The 17,434-nt window shown below is 40.0% G+C and overlaps 1 protein-coding gene across 2 annotated transcripts in view; it reads left to right on the forward strand.

The window, feature by feature from the left end:
- Positions 1-17,434, forward strand: part of prkcaa (protein kinase C, alpha, a) — a 131,213-nt gene that overhangs the window by 33,404 nt on the left and 80,375 nt on the right. For both annotated transcript variants that reach the window (XM_020084251.2, XM_020084253.2), the window contains exon 3: positions 15,681-15,763. In XM_020084251.2, coding sequence (XP_019939810.2) covers positions 15,681-15,763 — 83 coding nt within the window. The remainder of the gene's footprint in view (positions 1-15,680; positions 15,764-17,434) is intronic.

The raw sequence follows: 17,434 nt of genomic DNA on the forward strand, positions 1-17,434 counted from the left end.
AAGTGAATATCAAACCATGCAACTGGGTTTCATTTTCTGGAGACAGAGAAATCAAGAAACCCAAAATAGATGTTACCTTTGCAATGATTTCATGTTGATGATCTCTTCCTCTAGAGTTGTGAAAAACTGGCACCTTATACATGGCTCTCTAAACTTTTTCTGGTTGTTCAATCCAAACCACAACACCCACAGTGAGAGAATAAAATTAGTCTGCATGCAAGATGCACTTTTAAAACTTTGTCTCCCTAACTCCTTAATCAGAGGATTTATTGCTCTTGAATTAGAGCTGGGAGTAGAGATTACTGGTGGGAATGAAGCTCTATGATTAGAACAGTCATCATTTCACATCCTGTACCTGGGATAATATTCTGATGAATCTGTTCCTCTTAAGCCTCACATGGAGATTAAAGCTCCAGCAGCTTGTTCGTGACTTTTTAAAAGTTCTCCAAAAGCGGTATTTTAATTTTTCAGCTATAGTTTAATGCACATCTTGCTTACACCGTGTGTGATAAAGGTTGTGACATGCATCGTGCTGTCTGCCACCACGCCCAGAAACCTCCTGTGATTATTTATAGCCACTGCAATGCTAAACCCCTGGGAGGACGGAGAGGTTTAAACCATTGTGTAACAGTGTGTGTGCTGTCTTTGCCGAGGGGTGTTAAGTGTACACATCTTCATCTTTGTGTGCGTTTCTGCTGTCTGCTTCTATTTATTCTGGCTCAGTTTCAAATGTTTAATCCTGTACAAATGCTGGCTAGGTTAATCAGTTTATCTTGTCAGGACTATAGCTCTGGTGTTTTAAAAGTGGTCCAGCCTCCTGCGCAGAGCAGTTAAATGTTGGTTTGTGCTGTTGTCTGGCTCACTACTCTCATGGGTGGGAGCGTCTCGTCTCTCAACGTAGCAGGGTTTATACACCCTGGGCAAACTCATACTTACACACACACACACACACACACACACACACACGCACACACACACACACACACCCCTCTACACTCCTGAGGAATCCTCACACACACTACACTCTCGAGAAAGACACAGTGAGAGATTAACCAACACCAAGGCCTGAAGTCTGCAAACACTGAGAGAGCAGGAAAAGGATATCTGACTGTAATATTACACATTTACATGAGTATTATCACACATAGTAAAGCTTTGTCTTATATGTTCCTCCTATTTTAAACCCTGGTTCTTCTATATTCGTCATCATTCATTCTAACCCCATAGGCTACGCTTTCACGCCTGTGAGTTATTCTGTGTCTTGGCCTCAGCTGACAGGAATAAAGTGTTTTTTTCAGGCATTCTGTGGGCGTCGGAATAATGAAATCCCAGAATTCTGCCAATAAACTATTTTTCTTTGAAATGGTGTCACAGCGTCTTCTATTTATTTTCCAGTTCTGTCGCCCAGCATAATGTATATCCCCCCGAGCAATACCAGGAAGTGCAGGGACATTATCAGCGATCGATGTGCTCGGCTCCATCTTGAGGTATAACTCAGCTGGAAAACATTAACCAGTGCTGCCTGGGAAGATGCAAGTGAGGGCAGACGGCTCAGTGCTTGCTATGAACCTTTGCATTGTTCTAATCTGTGCCGTTACACTGGTAGTGGAGCGGTTTCTTTGTAATGGGGAGGCAGCAACAGGTAATGAGTGATATCTGTGTATTTTTTCTACAGGCTCACAGACATTAAAATCAAGGGATGCAGCAGTTGTTAAAGGTCGATTTTTCACTTTATGCTTGATACAGTTGAATGTGAAAACACTTCACTAAAATCCTGGGCCTTTTTTTAAAGAGATTTTCATATTGAACAATTTCTTCTTCATTTCAATGAAAGCTCGTGACACAGCATTAAAAACACTGATTTAGTCGGCCTTTCAATTCTTCTACTGATGCTGCTATGAATCATGGCCTTCCCTTTCTGCTTCTCTGAAATCCGTACTTGAACTTTTTTCTTTTTACCCTCTTTCTTTATCGCGTTACTTGTTGAGTTTGGTTGCAGATTCATTTTGCCCGCTCTCCTCTGGAAAAGAGGAGAGGAAGACCTCTGACCGAAGTGATTACAGTGGGTGTCGAAATTCACTTTGTGTTTGATGTATATGCAATTTAACATGTTATTAAAGGGGCGGTAATTTTGTTAACTTTCCATCCTTGTACACACTTCACAAATGCACGGTTGGCATTCATCGTACTTATGCATGTAGCATTTTCACACTTTTCTGAAGATAAGAAGTGTTTGTTGAATGTGTCCTGTCTGCACAAACTCACAGTATGAACAAACAGGAGAAATTTATGATGAGAATACAAATATGTTCTTGCTTGATGCCCAAAGTCTTGCAATCTTATTAATTTACATCACACATGTACACAACACTGTATTTAACATGTGTTTCACTATAAATCAGATCTAGACATCGCTTATGTGACATGTGCGCTGCTCCATTGTTATTTGCAGAGCAGGGAGAGAGGCTGTAGCTCTTGTTTCTGCCTTCTCATTTTCTTTAGCGAATCCTGCAGACCAATTAGCACATCCAGCCTCTCTCGTGTTTTAAAAGAGTGCCCCCCTCTCCCTGATTTCAACCTCTTCTTGTCAAAGGTAATTGGGAGCTGTGAGAGTTGATGAGGTGCCTTTAGACTGTCTGCCCTGTGAGCTCTTATTGTCTGACCTCACAATTGCAGGTTGTGGGTCCAATTTACGCATCAAGACGATGTCTTGAGGACAAAGAGTTTTGTGCTTTTGAGACCTACCTTTTATTGTCTTTTTTTTTTTGCAGAATCCACAAAACTGCAGAAAGCATTTAATTCATTTACTCCGTCTGACTTTCAGTCTCATTATCCAACTCTCAATTTTTTGTCCTCCCCTGTATTAAAGAATGCAATTTATGAGTAGAGTGGCGTTCAAGGCCTCATCTTTATGGTCTTGAGCCCTGATTAACTAAATAATACTTGAAAACTGGCTGCCACTGAAAATGATCCACAAGCTGACTAGAGGCAGATAAATGTCAAGGCCCCAGTGGATGTCGATTTGCTTATATCTCTCCAACCCCAGCAAGTGAGGACGGCAACTGAGATGACTGTGATTCTAAATGAAAATGAACTGGTTACGGCAAAACTAAACAATAAAAGTAAATTCCAACCTAACTGCCCTGTATTCAAACACATAAACCATTCCTGGGTTTTAAGAAGTGAATGCAATATACTATAATAATACAGGAATGTGGTATTAATAGTGTCTCACAAATAGTAATGCATTTTACTGCAGCTGTCTCTAACCTAATAAACATAATACACAAAACACCATAAAATGAAACCATGAGTCAATAACCTTCTGCAAATGATCCAAGTCAAAATCGAACAACATTAAAATGAGTCTTCTCCTCTGCTATGACGTTTAAAATGTCAGCTCCAGGGAGCTTTTTCACCTCTCAGTGTGCTATTGACGTCCTGGTTTTTGGCCTTTATGATAAAAGCCTTGAAAGGATAAGAAGATTTGAATTTTACAAGTGCCAATTTTCAAAATGTCTTTTTCTGCCACACAAATGTGTCTCGATACAGAGATGCCCCTCTACCTTCTGTGTTAAGGTGTCGCCTATTATGGACGAGTTTAAATGTCAGTCCATGGTGGTGAATTATTAATGGGGATATAAAATTGATCCTTTTATCATCAGGAAGAGAATGTTCGCATTTTCTAATGGATGACTAAAATAAGAATAGAAGAAAATATAGTGACTGCGTTTTCACATCTTCACAGTATTTGGCTTGTGATGCTCTAATGGCCATTTTTGTCCCATTCAAAATGTCAAGTTGTCTCCTCTTAGGTTTCACACAAGCTTCTTAAAGGACCTGGGTCAAGAGGTGTGTGGAGTCCTGTTCAGCCATGATTGTGCTCAGCAAACAGATATAAAATCACTGAGCTGTCTGTAACAGCATGCAGTGTTGTGCATAGTTTACACAATTAAACATATATAGTGTCGCAATTCTTCTTTCAAATGACTAAAAACCACGAGATCTATGTTGTATATTTTGTTGACTTGTGTTCTTACATTATCCAAAATGTTTCCAACAATGTACAAACCAAGAGAAATCCCCAATTATACTCACAATGTTTCATTTTGGTTGGATTTGAATTCCGTCATATCTACTTTATCTGCAACCTTGCCCATCTATAACTTCTGGGGCAAACAACATATGACAAAAACTCACTCACTGCTGTTTTACTTCCACTGGTTGTATTGGTCACTCGTAATGGATCACAATTCGTAGGGTTTGTTTTCCTCATCCTGCAGAGTTTGCATGCTGTGTGCTGGATTAGCTCTCCCTTTTTGAAAATCCCATTAAGATTCAACCCTATCAGTTACTTCTAAACTCAGACACTGTAAGCCTGCTTGCACTTAGCTGATTGTAGACTGAATGCAGTAAGCACAAGTCAGCAAATAACTAGTAACCCATTCTTTTTAATCAATACATTTGCATTTGGTGCAGCAAATCTAAATCCACAATTTTATATTAGGGCCTCTTAAATGAAAATAACCCAAAAAGATTTTGAGAATAAAGTGGCAATATTATGAAAAGAATTTACAAGAATAAAGTCGTAATATGACAACAATGAAGTAGTGAAAAACAAAAAAATTTTTTTCACATGGCCCTAATAAAAATCATTTATCCTGCAACTGCTAGAGTTTCACCAGATTCCTAAGAGAACCATAGCAAGGGTACGTAGATGTCTATGGTAAAAGCTTCAGGGTTTAATGTTATAGTCACGACGCAAGCTTGCAAATATATATTTCTTTCCGAGATCAATGCTGCCATATTCTCACCAACACTCAGTCTAAGAGTCTAATCATCAATACCATTGGACAAAAAGACCTGAGTGCATGGTGAATATAAGACCCTGTGTGTGTGTGCCGTGGAAAAGCTGTCCAAATAAAAAGCAGCTGCAAACCCCCTCTCGCTCGCCTGGAGCTTGAAACAGGAAGCTGGGCCCGGCCCTTGGAGCCTGCTGGGAAGAAGGCTACATTGGTATGAGATCCTCCCCTGGAGAAACACTGCAGCAGCTTGTGTTCAAAGGGCATCTTGTCCTTCTGCTAAGGGCCTAAAGTTAGCTAGAGAAATGTGAAGAAATGTGAACTTTTTAAAACAAAGTTAAAGGTAACAAGGCGTGGAGGGGCTTTCACTTGGTAGAAATATAAGTATGTAAGAGAAGGTGCTTTATCCAAACTGGCACAAACTGGCTGGTTTTCTTACATGAATAGTCAAAGGATTACTGTGTGTGTGTGTGTGTGTGTGTGTGTGTTTGTGTGTGTGTGTGTGTGTGTGTGGGCATGTGTATTAATGTGTGTGGTCATTGCTACAAGACCCATGGCGTCATAGGTTTTCATGTAGCACAGTACAGTGCCCAGGATTTCAGAGTGAGGCAGTGTGTCATTTAAGAAATGAAGGATTTATTTTTTAAAATTCAGAACACCATGTCACTTCTATTCAGTCCAAAAATTTTTTCTCTTCATTTTGTCGTTATATGTTTTGGATTCTCATGGAATAAGATGCAGCCATGCAGGGAATTTGCATTAAGAAAAACAAACAAACATGCAGGACAGTAAAAGTGACACAGAACAGGGTGATAGAACTCTCCAGTTAGTCGAGACAAGATGAATAAACTCGCACATAAAAAAAAGAGATGCTATTTCATACGTGGTAAAATCTGACACAGACCAGAAAACCGAACTTTATTTGCAAAGACTAAGAGAATAAAGAGAAGTAATGACATGTATCGTTATCAAGCCTAACTACAAGATACGATACTTGCTACTGCTCATCTAATTCAGGACCTATTCAAATCAAAAATATATTTTTTTACTTTGCAGATTGTTGTAAAGTCTGTGGTGTGTCACTACAATTTGGAAAAGAAAAATGCCTTTCAATTAGGCCTTTCAGGTCAGGTTAGTGTTAGCATATTAGCACTTGCTGTGCTGGTTCATGCAAATGACACTGCATGTCAATGCAGACTCTCAGCCCGCCATGCTTTGTTAAACAACAATGCATGGCAGGTTGGAAAACTGCCTCGTCTTGTTCTCCAACCTCAACCTCTGATTCTAATCCAGTGTCTTTTGTTAAATAACATCCAGCACCCTAATCTTAATTTGTAGGAGACAGTGGCAAGATTTTAGAACACAATGTTTTCAGTGGAATTACAAAATAAAAGTCTTTGAGTTGATTATATTGTTGCTGTGTTGTTTATACAAACTAGAATGGTACTTAGTAGAGCATTTACCTCCTCCCTTATGAATCCACATTTGAATTCACTACAGTTAGATTTTTATTTGGATCTGCACCAAATTGCACACACTCAAAGTTGTTACAGTGAAAAAGAAATCCTGGATCCAAACCAAAATGTAATGGGTTGTTTCGTGACCCATACTGCATCCTTTTCACAAGTTTTGATATAATCCATCCCGTAGTTTTTTCGTAATCCTGCTAACTAACAGACATACAAGCTAACGCAGGTAATCATTTTTCTCATAGATTTACAAATACTTTGAAAGAAGCTGCTGTAAGTTGCGTGTCCAAATAAACTACTCCTCCTTCACAAGTTATTTTATTTGAGAAAAAGTTGCAGTATTTTGGCCTCAGTGAATTATTAATTGATATCATCAGTGCTCCAGCCAGTCTGTCTGTTTTTGGAGCCCAGGCCTGTTTTCAGTCTATTCTATTTTTGCTCCACATGACTGAGTTGTGGCATTACGCAACGTCCTCGGGGACGTTCATTATAAACAACGTCCACAGGCACAGGAGCTGAAGTGGTTGAGGGGGGAAGCAGTGCAAGCACTGGCACAAAGCCAGGTCAGATTAATCCGCTGACGTGCTTGAATGGAAGCGTTGAGAGTCACTGAAGAAAAAGAGAAGTGTGACGTCCACACCAGCTAACATAGAAAATTCTCTGCGGCTCACCGGGCTGCGCTCGTGGGAGAAATAAAAATGTTCACACCCACTGAGCCTGTTTCCTTTTTAAGCACTGTCTCGAACCTGTTCACACTACAGAAAGAATCAGTGCTCACTGCTAAGTGGGAGTTTCCCACTTTGTTCCCCATAGTCTTGCTGGTTGAGATGCTCCACAAGAGTTAATTATCTTCTTTAAAACCATCCTCAGAGACCTTGAGGTATGCCTGTTCAAAAAGCGCTTTTTTAATCTTAATCTGAACGCGTTGCACAAAACTCTGGACTATCCCCTGACATTCTACAGAGGAGCTGTATTTGAGAGCTCAAATGTCCGGGTGAGAGGCTGCGATCTCTTACCTGAGTTTCTCCTGCCAGCCTCCTCAAAGAGAGAGACATTTTTAACATGTGACGGAGGAAAAACTTGTCAAGACAGCTTCTGTTGATAAGAGCCTTGCTGATGTGCTGTAAATAAACACAGATGCTCTCCACAATGGAGTTTAGATGTTAGTTCCTGTCTCTGCCTGAACGCTCCATAGATTTCTGTGCTGTTGTGAACGTGTCTCACTGGAGAACCTCCAGCTGCTTTGTTCATGCAGCCAAACTCTGAGGAGTCCAGGCCCCATTGGGTCATGCTTGAAAATGTGCCAGCAGCATGTTGGCTTGTGCATTAAGTTTACAGCACTGATGTCATCAGCACGTCGTCATCATCACATAAATCGTTCCTAATGATGTAAGCCAGATATCTTACTTTGCTCACTGAAGTTCAAGTGTCTCACCTTCACGGCTTGTTTCAAAGACACATAACAGTTCACACTTACCCTTCATTCCACAGGCCATTGGAGTTACAGTATGTGCATCACAATCATTTGTTATAAAGTTGGAAATACACTAACCACCTATGCTACATTCAGTATTGTGTAGATTTCAATATACCTACTCATGTGTAAGTTCTATATATTTGCACAATAGTTGTTCTACGTGTGCTGACAATGATTTCTGTTGTCCGTGGATTTTCTTCTTGTAGAAGCCATTAGAAGCTATAAAGTCATTTACTCTAAAGCCTGCAGCACCACAGCTCTTCAGAATAAGTCAGCCATGTGTGCAAATGCTTTCTTTACTTCAAAGGAGTCAGTCAGGCATTGCTTACATCAGCAGAGATCAGCAGGATATATAGGAGAATCCTAAGTATGGTTTACACATATGCATGCACACACCAGTAAATTGTACATTATATGGTTTTCAGGGTTTTCCCTCTTTTCTCTCTTAGTGTGTCATGTTTTTTAACAACAAAGGTTCAAGTGATAAAGGACAAAGGGAGTCTTACTACTGCTCCTACAAGAAACTCTGATCTTTCAAAACATCACATTTTAACACATGATTCAAATCCTTTGCTTCACTGTGTTTTTCTTCTTGTATTCTAATTTCATAGTTTCAAAACCCCATATGACAACCATTCTGCAGCACTATGACAAATGATGAATGACTTTCCCTTGAGTGTCCATTTTGTATATTGTACACAAACAAGCCACATCCTTCCATTACATTACATTCTTCCTCTTCGCTCTAACACATGCATCCTTTAAGTTTGCACTGCAGGTAAGTCTCACTGATTGGGACGAAAACACCAGTAAAGATCCTTTATAGACATCACTCATACGATCATGTTTCCTGAGCTGAGCCTTGAATAAGGGATTAAATCCCTGTAATCGTTCCTATACTCAGGAGCTTTTGATATCAGATGCAACCTTATTGACATTTTAAATACATAATCTGTTATTATTGCTCTCTAACACCAAATGGGGCTGCAGGGTCAGGGATCAAAATCTTGTCTGTAATAGGTTGATGGCCAACAAAGACTTATATATGATCTCAACAACTTTGTGCAAGGTTTGGGATAGATGGACAGATGGATGAATAGATATATAGATAGATGGGTGGATGGATGGGTCACACTCTATAACTTGAAGGTTTCAACTCACAAGATGTATATGAAAAGTCTTTATTCAAATACAGTTCAAAGAGACCTGAGTTGTTTTTGTGTCTGTAGAAAATTCCCATTTTCCCTCTCAGACCTGCTGTTGTGTCTGCCTGGAAATTGCATAGTGCAGTTATATGAAAGGAGATCAACCTTGGCCCTCATAGCAAATACATTGACCTCTGTGCCAGAAATTTCATATAACTGTTTGATGGAAATATTTAATATTTAATACATGTTTATTGGAAATGTGATGGTTTGCAAGTCCAAGCAAAACCCTGAATGACTACCTGAACTTTTACATCAAACTGAGCTTATTTTCATATATAAATATTCAATGTGAATAACATTACTCGTTAATTGCAGCTTCAGCCACATTTCAGTGAAAAGAAATTCTTACGTGGTTATTGGAGAATACATCCACAAGATCATTTGACTTGATATAATTGATTCTTTTCAATAATAACTCTGCTGGAGTTAATTTAATTCTTTCTCTGTGTCTCATCTGACAAATGACATTATCATTAGTCTGCAGCGAGTTTGTAAACCATCAGACTTATGACTTATGTTAATGAAGAAGGGATCATTACTCAACAAATGGCCTGATTGTGTGCGTAGCTTGTTGTGTTGTGTCGGCCTCTTGCAGTCAGTGTGTGTGCAGCAGTTACCTGGGTTTTTGTTTTTTCTTTCTCTCTTTTGTAAGTTTGCTTTATCAAGCCTTTCACCAGTGCACATTTTGTTATGAGGTTATGAGGTATTGCATCTAAAAAGACATACTATGGAAGTTCCAGCCTCTGAATTAAAGTTTATACAACCTGTTGATTAGACTTTAGTATTTGCTATCATGGCTTTCCTAAAATAACTTATGTTCAATGTTCTTTATCACTCTTTGTGTTTGTGTCAAACATAACCTGATGTGTAAGTTGCTACTGTACAACCAGTCATTGTCGTCATTGAGTCAATGCACCTCTTTGGACGATAATGAAGACATTTTACATCAGTATTGTAAACATGAGAACAATGACATATGACGTCAGAGTGTGCTGGTCTCTGATTTGACTGACAAGACATTTTAACAATAAACAATAACAAGAGCCTGAACTAAACCTCACTTCAATTGTCCTCTACAACCTCCACGTAACCTTTAACCCATCCCACCTACGGAAAAAATTAACAGAGATCAGAAACAGAAAGACATTGTTCAGACTCTAGTAAGAAAAAAAAAGTCTTCCAAATTATATTATATTGTCTCTGTTGATATTTCATTGTGTTATATAGTATTCATTTATTTTAATGATAATATGGTAATGGTAAAAGTGATGCACAGTATGTGAAAAATAGTGCTGTTGATCTTTATACCATTTTATCATTATCGCTATAAATGCTACTGAGGCCATTGCTGCTGGTAATGCCTTTAGTAGTAGTGTTCGAATTACATTTTGACTCAGCTCATGTAATCTGAATAATATGAAATAGTTTTCCACAGGGTCCTGTCTTTAGAATTTAACTGTGAGAGTAAGAGAATATGCCAATGGTTTAGTGTTGTGTTGGCCTGGCTGGTGTTGCCATCATCACAGTCATATTCAAGTTGTTTCAGGTTTGTACTTGTGGCATGAAAAAAGTTAATGACACATTTTTAAATGGTTCAGGACTCTTTGGTATCGTATCCACATATAGTGATGTGTTCCCAGAGTGGAACCCTATTAGAATTGAATATAGCAGTTCTGGCAGAAATAATTAATTTTGGAAATAAAGAGATAAGAGATTTGCTGCAGCCACTTTGGATTAAACTTGTACGAATAATTATTTCAGCCGCGATTTGCTGAATACTTCAATGTTTCTCCTTGACTTCCTTACACAACTTTTTCATATTCATATCATTTGCTCTATCTCATCTAAATGGTTCGTGTTTAATGATTTTTCTCATTCACCTCTTCTGGGCCATGGTGTCATTGTTTTGTGACAGTTAGGGTAATGGTGCAGGTGTCCAATTCGAGAAAAGAACCACGGGACATAATTAAAAACTCCACGGTCCCGAAGGAAAGGCTTTTGTTATGACCAGCACTGAGCTACAAAAGCCTTGTGATGGTTGGATCTAAAAGCTTTCGCTTCTCTTTCTTCTGTTTTACCGAGGTACCTCGTAAGTAAATCACATCTTTATACAAACGGACTGTTGAATGAAACTGTTCCCCTTTTCTCATTTCCTGCCTGAATTCAAGAAAAATCTCCAGGAAATTGCTCCTATAAAGTTGAGACCTGGTAATCGTGACCAGAATAAAATCAGAGTGAACTATGTTATCTTTTGGGATAGAGAAGTGATTTTGTCTTCGTTTGTGTTGAAGCCAATGAGGATTGTTTTGAAAACCCTCATCGCGCTCCTGTCCAGGGAAAAAGGTTACAGGCAGATAGATACAGTATCTCCAGTTACCTTAACAGATCGATGGAGAAGAAACGCCACAGTTTAGCCGCTTTCCTCTCCCAAAAATGACTGTAACACATCACATCCCCCAAATCTAATTTCTTGCAGGAACTAAGAAATCGTTTACGCTTACACAACTCTGTGAGCCTTAATTGCTTTATATCACAGTGTCAGTCCCCAGAGTCCCAGTTTTAATCCAATAGCTCTTAATAGCGACAGCTTTTAATAGAAACTGACCACCCCTGACCCCTGTGTCTTCCTTGTTTGCATTATTATGATGTTTTACAAGCAATTAAACTCCACATCCATCCAAGTGATTAGCAAAGACAAATTACCTTGATGAATAGACTTGCTGTACAACTATAAAGTACATTATCGTCTCACCATTATACAGTTACGGTGAAGCTAACGGAGGAGTTCCTCTAAGATGGCGTCAGAGGTGATGAATGTGTCGAACCTTTAAGTGCTGCCCCAGAACAAGACCTCTGGGACGGCTGATCGCAGGCAGTGGAGCTCTAATGAGAGCAGCAGGAGACGATGAGCTTTGACCTCATTCATCTTGCCAGTGCCAACCTCCTTCTTTATCTTACTCCATCCATCTCTGTTCACATTTACTCCTTCATGCCCTCTCTGTCTCTTGCATTCTCTGAACAGGCTAAGCCATTTCCATGTTTCTGTGTCACAGGAAACCGTTGTCCTGAGCCAGAAAACAGTAATTCAGGGATTTGCATTGAGAAATTTCACCTGAGCAGGTACGAAGAGCCATAATAGAACATTTTCCGACCAGATATGGTTTCTGTTCAGCAAATAGGCTCTGTGTTTTCTGTGTTGGAATGCCTGAGATAACATTGCAATAACATGCACTGCCTTCTACTGGGCTGTTGCTATTGCATAGTGCTCCAGCTTATATCCAGTTCATGCACCTTTACTAAATAAACTCTTTCTTATACCCTATAATCCACCGCTGCAAAGGAGGCGATGCGTTAAACACATAATGCAGCAGTGTTTGCTGTATTTGGAGGAATTAGGTGTGATTCGAATATTGGAAAAGAACAAGAAAACCGTCAAACCTCATAGAAACTCAAGGCAAAGACTTGGTAACATCCAGTGATATGAACTGTCGCATTCACACCACTATCAGCTAATTACTCCAGTATGAATCACGGAGGGACTGAATCATTGAGATTCATGACCTGTCCGGTCTGTGGATTGGCGATGGTGTGAGTTATGGGTTATGGCTTCATGTCGGTTATTGAGCGCTCTGACCAATAGCCCAGAGGAGGGGGTAAATTTGGAGGCGTGATATGTCTGTATGTGGGGGTGGTATTGATTAGCATCATTAAAGTGCACATGAATACTAAGATGAAGGCAAACCTTAACCTTCTTTGTTCTTATACAATGCATGTGTAACGTAGATTAGCATTTATACTCTGAGTAGGGTTTTCTACGGTGGCTGAGACGTCTCGCACAAGTGCATTGACGAAAAACACAACAAACGCACTTTTGCATTTGTGTTTTGGTTGCTTGTGCAGCCAAATACTCTCTTGAGTAATTTTTTGACTTGAATATATCTGAGTAAAATATTTATACTTTTACTTACGAACAATTCATCATAGCAGCATGGGTAGAAAAGCTTGCTTGTGACAACAGTGCTGCATTTGCTGAGTCTCAAACTGAAATCTGGGCTGGTAAAGTGGATTTTCTCCACAACAACACCCGCTACTATGATGCATCTCACTCCAACTGCAGCTTGTGCGTTTGAGAATATTTACAAGTGGAGATAAAGCGACATTTTTTGATCCAAAGAGAAGCATGTCTTGTTGATTATTGGCTCGGTCTTGGTTGGTGCTGCCAAATTCTTAAAGTGTCAAATATTCAAATGCATCATTTGCAAAACCACATTAGTCAAATATTCATGATGCACACAGCTATGACACTACTGAGGCTGATGTTCCGACAGCCTTTATGCAAAATTCACCTCCGTCCGTGACACTTTTTAAAGGGAAAGTTTGGATTATTCAATGTGGGATAGATGAGGTACTTATACATGGTCAATTTATTACCTGTAGTAGATTTGAGTGGAAGCACTTTTAGAGAGGTAGGCAGCTAGAAGGTGCAGCATGTACTGCTGTATATTTGCCACTTAAAAGAATGACCTGAAAATCAATATCAGTGCAAATTTGGAATGTTTATGTTGCCATCAAACAGTCCTTTCCTTTTCTCAACCATTTAACTTCTGTATTCTTACTCATGCTGCCTAACGTGTCTGCCGCACACATAACAAACAACCTCCTTCTGTGAAAATTCTGCATGTACTTTACCGTACATGTGTCATCTACATGTTCTGATACAGTTCCTCAGTTCTCAGTATTTTGAGTCAATGTATTACTCTGAAAATCATTTTCATTTGCTGAACACTGATGTTTCTTGTAGCTTTGGGCCAGTCAATATTGAATTTTATGCCGAGTTATTCATCCAAAACGATATGAGAGTGACTATGCAAAGTGCACGCACTGCCTTCGTAACTTTGCAGCAATATGTTCACAAACAAACAAGCTGCAACACTGGTACAATGTTTGTCTGCACAGCATGTGGACAAGGAGGAACAGAGCCTTTTTTATTGAGAGAAAAATATAGCAAATAAAAGTGTACCTGAGATAAACAGAAGAGCAGGGGTACATTTTGCTGTCTTGATAAAATAAATTGAGGGATTTAAATACTGATTTATGATCTTGGATAAATTGTGAACATTTAGCAAGCAAATTAGGTTTGTGTCGTTTTAAACTGATGCTAATGGGTTCAGTTTATAATGCACACCAGAAATATGCATAAACTGCATATACAGACATGTAAGCAACAACTAAGTACTTAATATTTAGCAGATTTCTTGGTGATAATGCACATAATTGCACGCTAATGGAGTGTATTTATAAATAGCTGTCTTTATTCATGATTTTGGGAGTTGCAGCACTTTGACAGGACAGATGGTAGATAGATGTAGGCTTTGACTCAAAAACAAGTGTTAATATGTCAAATATAATAACTGAATGATGACAATTTAATGGGTATTTAAATAATTCATGAATGGATCCACAGTTTGACGTAGCAGACCAGTACTGAAATGGTGAAACAAATTGAAATGGCGTCTGATTATGAGGACGTCTCTGCTGGTCATTGTCACTGTCTTTTTGCATATTACCTGTCAGTCAGCTGATGTAGGCGTTAATGTGACTCACATTTCCCTGGCTGTTTGTCATCGGCTTATTTTAACCCCTACTGTGCCACGGCGGCCATCACAGCTCATCTCGCCTATTTATGTTTGGGTGGAGCTGATTGAAAAGGTTTCAGAGGAAAGACGAGAGGTGACGTGTAGGTGGATACACGAGAAAGAGTGAGACACCGTACATTTCTTTGCTGCAATGTTTTGATTTGCTCCCCGATATGGCAGTTAAAACTGTAAAAAAATGGAAAATAATTCAAGACTCTGAAGATGCGCTGCATCATTAATGTAACACAAGCCACTAATGGAGTCTGCAGGGTTACTCAGTGCTAAGTGAGGACTATCGAAAACCACCAATTCAGATGCTTTCATCTCATACTGCGAGTGTTCGGCCTTGAGTCCTCGGAAGAAAGGGAGGGGCTCTTGTGTCTATCAAAACACTTCAGTGTCTAATCATGAAAGGACAAAGAAGTGACAATATACAGATTTTTTTCTCTTTTCATGACGGTCAGCTCACACATTCAACCACCCCTCCTCCACCTCCCTGTCTCGTTTTTTGGTGTCAGCCGGTTCTCGAGCGCCAGTAACAGGCGCCTTCCTCCACCACGAGTCTGCTGCTAGCTTGGCTGCAGAATGGAGTGCACTCAGTGACCTGGCACAGATATATTCACGTGTGTGTATAGATCTAGATGTGTTCTATGCAGAGGATGCATGTTCAATGATTGTGAGGATGTGTTTGTCCTCACTGAACGAGCTTCGTTAAGTGTTAGTGTGTATGTGCGGTGTGTGTGTGTGTGTGGTGTCTGCATCAGCTCCTGTCATGTCAGTGAGGAGATGGCACTGTACTCTGCAACAAGAGCAGTCAGCCTGCAGGCAGGACTGGCCATCTGGACACATGATAAGGAGCCTGGCCCAGACATCAGTCACTTTTTTTTCCTGTTATCAGATTTCTGTTTCTCTCTGCTGTCTATCAGTCAACAATGATGCACTGTATTTTAACCATATCACTCTTTCTCTCTCTTTTCCCTGTCTTTCTCTGTCCGTCTGTGCTTTTGTTTATTTCCAAATGTCTCTCCTCATCTTTCTCTCTCTTCCCACTCTTCTCTCCATTCTCTCTCTCTCTTTATCTCCTGCAGTTTGCTGTTTCGTGGTCCACAAGAGGTGCCATGAACTGGTCACGTTCTGCTGCCCGGGGGCAGATAAAGGGCCCGACACAGACGTAAGTAACCAAAGACCAGCTGTTGCCTCTGACGTGTTTGTCGGTGAGGAGGTGCCTTTCACTGAAGCGCAGATGCACACTGTCACCAATACGCAGGCCTGGCTCTTTTCTAAACACACTGGCACTCTTCGACAGCTGTAGAGCTGCCATGTATTCTTGTTGTTTTAATGAAGAAGCAGTCTGCTGCTGAGGGGGGAGAGGAAAAGTGAAACTTACTCTTCCCCTGACAAGCATCACTCTCCAAGCACTTAGAGCTTTCAGTTTGAATAATGTCTACATGGTTTGAAATAATACAATTAACTATCTTTGGGGGGATTTTAGTGACTAGATACTGCCTATTAATCACCGCAAATAAGTTTCATTATTAATACTAGCTTAGTCTCTTTGTTTCAATAGATTTAAAGAAAGTTTTAATCTTTTTATTCTGATAGCATCTATCTAATAATTCTACAAATCTCTGTCTGTGTGAGGGACAAAATTGGGGGCAGGGAGTCTTCTGGTTTCCCTTTGTAGTTTGACAAATCACGTGTATCCACATAAACTGGAGAGCATATGGAGATAGCTGAGAGATTAGTGTTGTCTGCACCAAAAAACAACTCCAAGAAGTATCGCTGTTTGTGTTGTCTGTCGAGAAACATTCGACTGGTGTAATAAAAGAACCTCCTCGGACTGGAAGAATCTTGGCCTGGATATCTGCTGTGTTCCAAAATAGTGTCTGCTGCACCCAAAGACTTCATCTTTTCGGCTTCACACTTGTAATGCAGTGTATTGTTAAGGGCCCAAGGATGTGCAGTGTAGAATTTGGTGTGATTTGGACATGTGATCACCGTCACCACAGGCCCAACAAACAGGCAGGTTGACACCTTTTCTCCAAACTCAATCTGTGAGTGTCATCCTTAGAAGGGTCACAGAGTTCATGGTGTAACTATAAATGATAATTCGAATCCATCCAACAGGACGGAGTTCAGACAAAAGCGGATTGGCGGATTAATAGCAATGACCTCATCTGGCCCGAGGAGGCACATGGGAAATGTAGGAGTGGCGGCCAAAATCAACATACCTACATCTGTCTTGGCTCGGGCATTGCCTCACTGAAGGGCAGCTGCATGGAACCGTTTCTAGCAACTGTGATGTTAAAATTAAAACAAGATTCGAGATTAAATTTTAACAGCAGACTGAGCAGCATCATTTATTCATGGCGTTAAACTGAAATTGGACTTGAGCAATAATTTAGTTGCTGTAATAAACATTATTGTTTTGAAAATTATCTTTATAAAACCTTGGAAGATTAAAATCATTTTAGATGCTTAATAAATAACAGCATCAGTGCGACATGCTCACTTGGATCTCAGATTTGCCTCCTCAATGGCTACTTGTACCAACTATGTGCCATCAACTGTTTGGTAAGTGTGAAACTCCATTTACATGCCTGCTCGCCTGCTGGGCATGCACAGCCCCTCAGTGTTACAGCAGAACAGCCTGGCCTCTGTAACTGGAGATATGTCAGTGTGTCATTCAAGATCGTCGGCCCAGACTCTTTAAATAGAGCACGACACGGATGACACGAAAGCCGTAACAGCAGAAAATAGTCTGAGCTGGATGATTCTTGATTTGAGCTGCAGCCACTGGGACTCAGGGCAGTGAAGGAGCACCAGGTTCATCGCTAACAAG

The sequence above is a fragment of the Paralichthys olivaceus genome, chromosome 8 (assembly GCF_024713975.1).
Source record: "Paralichthys olivaceus isolate ysfri-2021 chromosome 8, ASM2471397v2, whole genome shotgun sequence".
Classification (NCBI taxonomy): domain Eukaryota; kingdom Metazoa; phylum Chordata; class Actinopteri; order Pleuronectiformes; family Paralichthyidae; genus Paralichthys; species Paralichthys olivaceus.